This window comes from Chelonia mydas, chromosome 5, assembly GCF_015237465.2.
Source record: "Chelonia mydas isolate rCheMyd1 chromosome 5, rCheMyd1.pri.v2, whole genome shotgun sequence".
Taxonomy (NCBI): domain Eukaryota; kingdom Metazoa; phylum Chordata; order Testudines; family Cheloniidae; genus Chelonia; species Chelonia mydas.
The window spans coordinates 12,560,687-12,573,028 of record NC_051245.2 but is presented as its reverse complement, the minus strand read 5'-3'; the positions used below and the strand labels follow the sequence as shown (position 1 = coordinate 12,573,028).

General features: G+C 37.1%; 1 protein-coding gene across 2 annotated transcripts in view; it reads right to left on the bottom strand.

Moving 5' to 3' along the window:
* Window positions 1-12,342, bottom strand: part of C5H18orf25 (chromosome 5 C18orf25 homolog) — a 74,568-nt gene that overhangs the window by 35,683 nt on the left and 26,543 nt on the right. The window contains exon 4 of one of the 2 annotated variants that reach the window (XM_043546880.1): window positions 921-8,518. The exons of the other annotated variant lie outside the window; for it this stretch is intronic. Within the exon in view, the coding sequence (XP_043402815.1) occupies window positions 8,058-8,518 (461 nt within the window). The 3' untranslated portion in view covers window positions 921-8,057. Of the gene's footprint in view, window positions 1-920; window positions 8,519-12,342 lie in introns of those variants that run through there. 2 annotated transcript variants of the gene reach the window in all.

Sequence of the window (12,342 nt, the reverse complement as noted above, 5' to 3'; positions counted from 1 at the left end):
CTCAAATCGCTTTACAAAGGATGTAAGCATCATTATCTCCATCTTATAGATTGGAGAACTGAGGCACACAGCCGTGACTTGCCCAAAGTCAACCAGCAGCCAAGCTGGAAATAGGAAGTTTCCTGAGTTCTAGCCCAGTGCTCCAATCAGGATGCTGGGACAGTTCTGAACAGTAAATTACTAATGGTTAAAATAATTAGCTTCAGAGTATTTTCTTGAAACAAAAATTAAAAAGGGTGACAAAGAACTGGGAGAGGCACTCTGTTAATGGCAAACCAATAAAGATAAAGCTTCCTTTATTCTTGCAATACAGCAATACTTTTGGATCTTATTTATGGGTATTAATAATGCTTTGTAGTATTTGAACTGCATTACCCCACAACAGAGAAGTTTAATTTTTTGGATCTATCACGTGAGGAGAATATTAAAAAATTTAAAAGAAAAAACCCACAAGAATAAAAGGTCAGATTCTGGCCTCATTTATATCTGGTATAAATCCAAGGTAACTTAGTTTACATCAGTGGAGTTACACCAAATTTTAAAAAGTAGCATTTCATAGATTTATAGTTTTTAAGACCAAAAGGTCATTAGAATCATCCTGTATAACATAGGCCAAAGAACACATAACATAGGTTATGCTTAAGAATATGGTCCTACATGACTTGCAAAATTTATTTTAGGCAATATATACTACTAATGCCTCTGACTCCATAGAAGGATTTTTTTTTTTTTTTAAAAGGAGTTTGGACTGGATACTTTTTTTATTTAAAAAACACAATACAAGCTTGATATTATTCAAGACATGAGTAAGAGCAACAGTTTCATAACACATGCATGGTTCAAGTGGCATTGAACCAGACTAGCTGAACTCTAAAATGATTCCCAAATGAGAAGAAAAAAATCTTGCCCATTGTCTAGAATTTAGTAACAAGAAACATTTTATTACTATTTATATTCATTCATTCTAGGTTACAGTAGTTACATTTCAAAATTTACAGTGTTAGGCAAAAGATACACACTGTGTATACAATAAAAACAATAGTGAAACTACATTCTCCCTAAAATCATAAAGTGAACAAAAATTACTATTGAGATTAGTGTTTTTCATATTTTTCCTTCATTCAACAAGATACTTAATTTAATTTACACCATGGCAATAAAATCAGAAGAAAAGAAGATGAGTATCTGTTCTGAGATTAGATTCAAGCTCATTTTAAGATACTATGCACAGATGTTAAAGCTTTGTAGATCAACATTCATACTTTCAGGCTATTTGATGGCTAGATGGAAAATAGCTTTGTTTTTTGGATAATACACAAGCGATAAAGTCACTTAGTTGTGCTCTGAATAAAGGCACATGGAACATGGCTATGTCCTGAAGATTCTAGGAAGTGGTGCATATTGTTTTACAGTGCATGTTTATCTTCTGATGGTATGTTCTGTTTCTACTATTATTGAATTGTGAGCTAAACATTACAAAAACTGAATGTCCGGCACTCTAGTTGGCCAGTCTGTAAACTTCCACCTGACCTTTTGAGTCCCTTTCAGCCAACTAAACTATTTTCCATGTGCCCTCATTTTCCCAAGCTAATACTACATGGGATTAATAAAATTTGTAAAAAAAAAACAAAAAACCAAACACCCACACACACTGAACTGGGTTTGTGACTTCACTTTTTGCTAGGTACTGTCCACCGTTATCAATCAGCCTGAATATTTATCTTATACAGTACATATCACACAGCACTCTCATTTTAATGATTTCTTGTAACTGTAGTGTCATGTTGCAGCCCTGTGTTATGCTGAATCTAATCAAGCATCCACTTACCGGGCCTGACCTGCAGACCTTATTCATGCAAATGCCCCATTAAGGACAATGGGAGTTATCCTTGAGTAAGAACTACAGGATTAGCTCCATCATAATTAAAAATAAGGTTTGAATACTGGTTCCATGGAAATCAACTTTTTTCCACTGACTTCCATGAAACCAGGATTACACTCTGTGTTAAAATGGCCAGTAAAGACATACAGTACGTGATACAGGAAAAGACAATATATATCTTCAACAACAAAATCATTTAAATACATTTAAGGTTGTAACAACTGCCACAAATAATCCCAGAAAATGTTAGATTCAGATTGATAATCCATCCTTAGCTTTAGCAGCTCTGAAAAATAACCAAAATATTCCTTTCATAGACATTAAATAATAATAGACAAAAAATGATATTTCTGACAATCATTTTTTTACCTACCATTATTACAAGTCACATTGAGGATCAGTTTAAGTAAAAGGTATTGGGCAAAATATTATTTTTCCTCTATTTTCTCAGGGCTTGTCTATACTTGAAATGCTACAGCATAGCACTTCAGTGTAGACAATACCTACACCAATGGGAGGGGTTCTCCTGTTACTGTAACTAATCCACTTCTACAAGAGGTGGTAGCTAGGCTGATGTAAGAATTCTTCCATCAACCTAGCGCAGTCTACAAAGAGACTTACGTCGGCTTAACTCTCAGGGATATGGATTTTTCACATCCCTGAGCGATGCATCTGATCAACCTAATTTTCTAGTGTAGACCAGACATCGATTTCTTTACTTTGACTACACAAAAAGTGCTGTCAGATTCACAGTTTCATGCTTTCACTTGTATAGTCCCAATAGCCAGTCAGTTTTCCGTTTGTGTAGTCACAAGGCAACACGTGAGAGAATTTTTTTATTAAAATAAATAGAAATATGTTATAGAAAAACCACAAAACTCACAGAAGGACTCTGGCCAGGTGCAATATCTGAAACTATCAGTGTCTCTTTTTAAATGACTAGTTTTCAAGTTGATGACATCTCTCTAATAAAATACCTGTTAGTTAAAATACTAGAAGAACTCTTCCGAAGGCATTCAGCTCATGTAAATGTATGTTTAAGAATGTTTACTGGTACTTTATGAACAAAGAGGCAGATTCAGGCCTTGGATGGATGCATGGACTTCTACTAACTTCAATCAGAGCCACGCAAAAGTATCAGAAGTCAATGCATCACATGAAATCACAAGAGATATCTCAGTAGTATCATTGGGCACATCAACCATTTCTTAAATGTGCCTATGATCAGTATATCAAGATGCCTCCTGGGACTCTACATGGGGGTAAGAGTCTGTTCACACAGATCAGACCTGCAGGACTGGGGCTAAAGGATGCATGTTAAAAATGCATAGCAATTTAATTAGTTTTGTGTTTAAATTTAGTTTTTGTAAATTTGCAGCAACCAAGGCCACATGTCAGATTTTAGTGTCTCAGCCAAATTAATCCTTTGTCAAATGTGACTTCTGAAATCAAATGATATTTTGGAGAGATAAGAATAGGAACTAATAGCACTAAAGTTATCAAGTGTATTAAAATTAACTTTTTAACCAGATGTTTAAAAAATTGCCCTCAGGTGAAGCTGACATATGACAAATTTCAGCCCAGAGTAAAATGTTTAGAGCTAAATTATGGAGATTGAACATTAGGCTAACTTGCTTTAAAAATACTTTTCCTTCAGTCCTAGAGACAACTATTATGTTTTATAACTCTGGACTTCAGGGTTATGTTAGAGTTTACTACACTTCGTTTTGCTGTGTACTATTTTTAAAAAATCTAAAATATTTTAAAGTTATAAACCTTTTAAAATAGGGCTCTAATGTGAACAATAATGTATAATTTATAAAACACTAAACCAGTGTCAAACTATCATTTGTATGCTAAGTAAAACAGAAACTCTTTATTTAAATAAAAAACTTGTGTAACAAACAAGTAAGAGACAGGAAATGCATAATTACAACCAACACATCCTTCTTAACTTACCCCATTTCTGGGGGAGAGAAGTGGCTCCAAGCCTCCATAAGGACCTACAGGAAAACTTGAGCCTGCAATCAACTGAACTCCAAATCCCCACAGATTTCAAAGGAGTTCTACACAAAGACCAATTCCGGTATCTGAATTTTGAATTTCCTGATTTATCAGCTTGACACACGTTCTCAGTGGCACTTAAATTAAGAGAGTGTACAAAGACTTAAGTTTCATTTGCACTTTGTTACAAAAACCATAAATGAAGTAAATGTATTTCAAGTGCACAGATGCACCAATTCCTAGTTCCTGAATTTCCAGTTAGGCGTGTACTTTCATTATTCACATGCATAAAAGTCTGCAGTATTTTAGGTGTCTTTTAAATTAAAGATTCTGCATAAACGAGCATATAAAATTTAATGGCCAATTCTTCATGTGGTTTTGAATAGGCACGGACTTCAGTGGAGCTATACCAGTTTACACAAGTTGACAATCTGTCCTAACATATTTATTCTTTCACAGGAGTCTGAAAGACTGCAAGTAATATTTTCTTAAGAAACTAGAGTGTTTCTTTACTCCATTCTGAAGCAAAAACCACAGGCCAATCAAAGGTAATCTAGACTCCAATATGCTGTTCCCCCAACATACCGTATATACTCGTTCATAAGCCGAATATTTTTGGTAAAAAAAAATGACACATCAAAGAGCGGGGATCGACTCATAAATGGGTCTACACCAAAATATGATGATTTTAAACTCTATGGAATCATTGAATTGAATATCTAATACACTGTCATTTTGTTTACCTGGAGCAGCTGCAGACATGGAGCCCCTCAGCATCCTGTGAACTGCGGCCACAGGGAGCTGAGGGGCTCCATGCCGGCAGACACTCCAGGTAAACAAAACATCCCGACCTGCCAGCGGCTTGCCCTGACAGGCCGGGAGCCAAAGTTTGCCAACCCCTGAAATATAGGGTCAGTTTATGAAAGGGTCATACAGTTTTTGCTATTTTTACCAATCCATCTTGGTGGGGTAGGCTTATAAATGAATGGGCTAATGAACGAGTATATAGAGTGTGTAGAATTCCCATTGGACTCTCCCACAAATGTATTCATTAAACACAACAGTTAATTAAATTTCATTTTTAAAGACAAGGCTCGTACTCTTAAAATAAAAAAGGCCAGACTATTTTACTAGCAGGACATCAAGGTGGGGGCCAGACCTTATATACTAAAATTTCAGCTCAGAGCAAATCTTAATTCCCTGGAAATATTAATTTCAAGCCAAAATCTTTGAAAATAGGAGCTTATAGCAGAAACCGTGACAACCTTAACTGTAGCTGTATGAATATACCACCATAAAATACAAACACTTTCAGTTTTTCAGAAATGCAACCGAAGTCCAGAACTCCATTCAGTTAAAAAGATGTCAAGGGCTGGCATAAACAATTCAAATACATAATATAAAGCAGCAAGATAGATACTTTTGTTTAAGTGTACAACCAAAATATTGCATATTTTCCAGGAGCATAAAAACAGACCATTCGTTGTCTCAAATATCATATTTATACCAAACCAATGCAAGTGGAGATTTCCCCCCCAGGAGGAATTCAATTCTTGAAACCAGAACACAAGCTAATGGGCCAGATCCTCAGCTTGTATAAAGTGACATTGGATTTGACTTCAAAGAAGTGATACTGACTTGTGCCAGTAGAAGATCTGACTCCATATGTTCTGGAGGCAGATGGAGCAACTGACCAAACTAAAACCATTTACACATTCATATATTTTCAATATTGTGTAGTTCATATATGGAAATACTGTTAAATTCTACGTCTCTAATCTGAAACATTTTCCTAACAATCAACTGGCTGCCTTTGAACTAATCTATCCTAAAAAGGGCACCATCTTAAAAAACATCATCCCCATATGCATCAAAACATGTATGTTCACCACTATTTTCTGATTTGTTAACATTCACAGTAATTTACAAGATAAAAATCAAGTAATGTATTGGTGGTGAAAAGGTTTTATGAAGCAGAAAGTATATTTTTGTTGTTGCAAAGCTAGGAGTGCTGTTTATTAACACTTAAATTTCAAAGGTCAGTTTCAATAAAAAAAATCCCATCCAGCTTCAATGCGAAGATTTTTTTTCAAGGTTCCTATGACCTACACAAGGCACAGAAGTTAGAGAGAAATTTAATTGACTACAACCATTGCAAAGTTATTATCCAGTTACAAGAGATTTCTAATCAGTATATAAAAGTCTGTATAACAGATGAACAAATTCTGCTCAATTCTTAAGGCAATTTGTTTTCAGATGCCTAATTGCTCCATTTTTTTAAAAATAGTAATGTTTCAGAGCATGCTTAACATACTGAATAAGTGACCCTGTTATATATAAAAGTAACCAGTCACTGCTGGAAGCAGCTTTTGCATGCATGGGGAAAACTGTAGAGTTGTCATGCTTTAAATATGCTGCTCATATTAGAATTCTAAATGTATATATTATATATTAAAATCTATGAATACTAAAAAGATTTTTTTAAAATCAGCGATCAGTTTTCCCTGAAAGATCTTAACTTTTAAATAGATGAGGACAAGTTTGTTAAATTGGCTGGGATAGGAAAAATATTAAACATACCATGGTTACTTTTATTTTTAAAACAAGTAAAAAATATTAATTATTAATGGAGGGCCTGATCAGAAGGCTACGTAAATTGATAGATTCCCAGTGACTTCATCAGGCTTTGTATCAGGCCTGTAGGATACACAATGGTACTTCTAATTGGAAGAAAAAGCTTTACTGAAATGATCTAAATAAAAATTCATAAAATCACCGTGGTTTAAAAACTGAAATTCTAAGAGCCCCAAAAGACCTCTTCCATTTTCTTTACTCAAAAGACATCTAGGTAGAGACTTTTAATTCCCATTATTACAGTTTTGACTTTATTTGCATTAGAAACATCTCACCAATACAAGGGATAAACAAACTATATAAATGTATACTTTTGGTAACTAAGGGGAAATTATTCTCTCATGAAGGCCCAACTGTAAAGGCAACAGAAAACCACATGTATTCTGGCAATGGTGAGAATTAGTTATTTCTATAATATATAGCTTAATCCTAATTTAAGCATCAAAGTTTCAAGCCTGATTACTCAGAATAACTAATTATCAGTATAACAACTAAAACAAAACCCACACAGTAGACAGTTCTTATATTATTTAAACAAAACTAATGCTATGGCATTCCCAATCACAGGTAATCATTTCAATGGCAGTCAGAGAGGTGGCTCAGAAAATGCTCTTGCTTTAAGACCCACAAGCAAACAGTGCATTAAGTCCACCACAGTGTTTACCAATCTGAATGTCAGACATTCGGTTTTAAGTTCTTGGCCCAAGACTCAAATCTACCTACAAAGTTTGCTTATCTCAGAACTGACACTGCTCTTTTTATTTCAGCATGAAAGACATAGCCTGACCATATATATATACACACACACACAAGAAAGCATCAATGTTTTATTTGTGTGCATATGTCACGCGCACACACAAAAGTGTGTGTGTATACATAATTATATATATGCAAGCATACATACAAAATTGGTGCTTCCCCTAAATATGAATGTTGCATGTAATATGGCAATGTCATTAATAGAAGCTCTTGTGAGAAAATTAACTACGAAATGGGACATGAATATCAACTACTGAGCACATTCAGTATGTACAGCTAATCTTTAGGGTAGGCTTATTTACGACTTCTGCCAAAAAAAGGAGGAGGGTCAATATATAGACAAGTTTAAGCTGCAGAATTTAGGTATGAACAGACATTTAAGTATGTATTAATTATTATTATGTAGTCAAGTTCACTAAGATTCCTTAAGTCTTTAAACTTATATTTCCCTATATAAACATTTTGGCATGCAAGAGGAACATATAGATGAATACACTGATTGCTTCTACTATAACAAACATAGCTCTACCATTCCAAGGGTATGTAACAAGGATTCTAATTTACATCTTGCCAAACGGTGGTGACAGGAGGTTTTTGTTTTGAGTTTTGCATGTGTGTGTTTTGCTTGCTTTGTTTTTTAAAAAAACCACACAAGTTTTCTTTAAATAAAACATTTACAGCATAATGTTAAAAACCCATCACGGAAAAAAAATACTTGCATGGAGAAAAGCAAATTTTGTTCTTAACACAATCCAAGGTAATGTCAAGATTTTAAAGACTAAGTTTTTGATTGATTTAAATCATGCTCTGCAATATTCCCATTCTCTGGAAACACAGCTGGAAAATTGTTATTAAAAGTCGCTGGAAACTCTAACGTAGTGTCAACATTTTGATAGCTCACATAAGAATTAAAGGACTGCTGAGGAAGTACTTGGCTATCAGGCATCTGCGTGTATGCCCCTGACTGCGTGGTAGGGGGAATTCTTTGGCCAACTAGTTGCATTTTAGGTTCCCTGGGCTCCAGTTGTTGCTTGCTTTCTTCATCTGTGTCAAGACGAGTTAGCTTTTCTATCCACATGCGAAATTTCTCCTCTGTCTGCCTCTGCATCTCGGCAAAGCAGTTCATGGCCTCTTCCAGGACATTGCCTATGCAGTTCCTATCCCACACGGTGCCCCTGTCAAGCAATCCTGGAATTTCCCTGGTCGCTCCTCCAGATCCCCCAGCACGACTGTAGCCAGCTTTAAAGACATTGAGGCCATTTGATAAGACAACGTTAAGTAAGAACATTATAGTGTTTATTAAGGCATGCTAACTCAGGAAAACAGTATAAACTTTTCTAACTATGGCCAGATGGATACAATATTGGGAGACCAATCTGCAGCCTCCAAATTAACCAGAAGCATTTACTTCAAAGTAAAAACCCACCAGGCACCACAGAGTTATTACTTCAAGTTCTTGGCTTTAAAAATATTTCATTCTAGATTTTTCTGGTAACTATTCCGTCACAATGTGCTTGTAGGTTTTGGAACCCAAATTTAGTCCAATCCCCATAGAAACTTTAGATGCTTTCACTGTTGATTCAAAATCAAAACATCGTACAATATTTAATGATATAATGCATACCTCCATTAAACTGCAATACAAAAATATCATAGATTTTAATGGATAAACCTCAATAATTATACACATATTACTTAAATGGTTAGTGCCCTCCCTCCCCACCAAGGGATGGGTAAACACACACACAACTGTACACGTAACAGAAATAGAGATTGATACTAAAACTGTACTGTTTCAAGTAGCAAATCCCAAATTTTAGCCCTGTCAGTCTTTACTTCTAAAACACTGGACACTAAAGGAAGAATAAAATGTCACAAACAAAACCCTGATCTTGCACGTAGTAGTAAGTAACACCATGCTGCTATATGGGGGAAGGAGGAGTGAAACAGCTTCTGTTTCTGATGGCAGGAAAGACTAACCACACTACAGGGGTAATCCATGCAAAGCCCAAGCCTGCTCAAATTGATATCAATGGCAAAACTCCCATTGACTCATATGTGAGCAAGACCTGATCCTTATTCTCCACAGTATCAGAAAAATGGCATTTTGTTTCTAGGAGATCCTCTTTCCTGGGTCCAGTGAGAAGGAAACTGCTTGCTCTCCTTTCTCAGTGAGGTGCTAAAATGACTGTCATTGGAAGGGTCAGAAACAAACTAAGCCAGGGGTGGGGAAACTTTTTGGCCTGAGGGACACATCTGGGTTTGGAAATTGTATGGTGAGCCATGAATGCTCATGAAATTGGGGTTGGGGTGCAGGAGGGGGTGATGGCTCTGTCTGGGGCTGTGGGCTCCAGAAATGAGAAGTTCAGGATGCAGGAGGGGGCTCTGGACTGGGGCAGAAGGTTGGGGCCCGGGAGGGGATCAGGGTGCAGGCTGCAGGCGGCACTTACCTCAAGCAGCTCCCAGAAGCAGCGGCATGTCCTTCCTCCAGCTCCAACACAGAGGAGCGGCCAAGCAGCTCTGTGTACTGCCCCATCTGCAGGTGCCGCACCTGCAGCTCCCATTGGCCGCAGTTCCCAGCCAATGGGAGCTGCGGGTGCCTCGCTTGGGGTGGTGGCAGCATGCGGAGCCCCCTGTCTGCTCCTGCACATAGGAGCCAGAGGGGGGGACATGCCACTGCTTCTGGGAGCTGCGCAGAGTGCCTCCCGACCCCACTCCCTGGCTGGAGTGCAGCAAGCCCCAATCCTGCTCCCCAGCAGGAGCTTGAGGGCCGGATAAAATTGGCTGGTGGGCCGGATGTGGCCTGCAGGCCATAGTTTGCCCACCCCTGATCTAAACAGAGGCGCTCATCCTAGATTATTTTAGCTTCTAAACAACAACAAAAAAAAGACAGTGGTAATCTACGGTTTGGTGTTCAAACTCCTCAAAATGCCAACTCAAAAAAAGATAGTAACATGAGGATCTGAACCTGTATGATTGAAAGTCAACAGCGTGTACCTAGAACAGTTATGTTGTTCTAATACATAAAGGGTTACTTTATTTAGATGTTTTCACAACTAGACAAGGATCACATTAAACTATTAAAAACAGGTAATTAACTGATGGAGTTTACATTTAAATTAGTATTTACTAATAAATTATATATAAATAAATAAATTTAATTAAGTGGCTTTTTTATGCAGCTAAATTTCTGGAAGAGTCTGTTTGGATGTTTACAATTTTCTTTACAAACGTAATGACTTGCTATAGGATATGGGTGTCTTAGTAAACAAAGTCATTATTGTTTACAATATCCATAGGCTATCATATCTTAAGAACAACAGAAAATACCTTAAAATGCAGAGAAATCACTGGATGACCTAGACCAAGAATTTACTGATAATGAGATATGGTAGTAACACATTATTGGGGATTTATCTCTTATAGGAAATTACAGTGTCATTTAAACAATACATTCTTTTTGAGGAGCCATTTAAATTAGACACGTAGAAGAAACCTTAAATTTTGGATAGTTACCAATATTTAAGATTATTCTGTTCTTATTTTCTCTATAGTTAAGGGTCACATGGCATTTCCACTATGAGCCCCGGTTTTAAGGGCTTATCACTTATCTGTTTTCATACTAAACAGGCTAAAACTCAGCATTCAAGTTCTCTATTCAATAGCAAACTGTTTGATATTTGGTCTCAATTGAGTTGGCTGCATTTTATTTAAAACAAGGTTGTGATCAGAAAGTATAATTACAAATGGCATCTTCTTGCTCAAACAGATGTGACCCTGAATATACACACAGGAAGCAAATCTACTTACTGACAAAACTTACATTTTCTTCTTTTTACTCCTAAGTATTACTGCAGGCCAATACAATAAGAGTAAGCTGAACTCTACGCTTGCTCATCAAGGGCTTGATCCAAAGTTCAGTTAAACCAATGGGAGACTTCAAAGGGTTTTGGATCAGATCCCAACAACTTGTTAACTAAGTTCTAATCGCACAATCCTTTTTTATTACTGGTGATGATGGGTAAGAAATAATCCAGATTGACGTTCAAAACCCTGGATGAGTTTGCAGGGCTAGAAGTTAGAAAAAAAAATGCTTCTTTAACAGGTCTGCTGAAGGAATTTGATATGATAGCTGTTGAGTCACAAATATGTAACCCTACATCATTTTTAAAGAGGCACTATTCAGCGTATAATTACACTTTAACTTAACAGTAGCAGCAAATATATCAATCAGTTTGATTGATCTAAGTAAAAGATGTTGTATGATTTTGTACATGAAATTTTACAGGAGGCTTGTTTGCAACATGCCTCAGTCAATCTTTCAATTTTATCGGCCGCTTTGCGTGCCATAAAGTCTGGTTTCAAGGTGCTTTTTGCATGATATTAAAACAATAACATTTATCTAATAGATCTCTCAGCAGTCTGTAAACTGAAAACTTTATAGCTTTTGAATTTGGCTAGGATACCAAACAGCCTTGGAATCTTTAGTGACCATAAAGGGATCAGTATATAAACACTATTCCTCATCTGAAACGTAGCAGCCCCAGCAGAATAACATCCCTCAGCACTGGGGCAGTGGTTTCAACACTGATTTAAGAGATTAGAGCACCAGCTACTGAAATCACCAACACTGTCTATGTACAACAGATTCCTCTTATTAGCAATCCTTCGGTTGCCAGCAAAGAGTTGCTGTTACCCATCAGTTGCTGATAAGCAGAAGGTAGCAGCTAAGGAAGTTCTGTGGGGGAGGCAGCCTGGATGCCAGGGCTTTCCATAAAGAGCAGGAGTGCTGGGACCCATGGAGCTGCACAGTATCTCTCCCTGAGCTTCCTTCCCTGTGTGGGATCCCCTGGTATGGCACAGCCTGGAGAGCACATGGGGAAGTACCACAGCTCCAGCATACAGGCTGCAGCCCCTCTTCCTGCTACTGCTCAGCCCACAGCTCCATACCTCCCGTATGAAGGCAAGTTTGAGAGGCTGAAGCTCCAGAAGGAAGGGCTAGGATGTGCTGTATTTTTGCAGGGCTGCAACCAGAAAAGGCAAGTCCCAGTACTTCCTTTCCA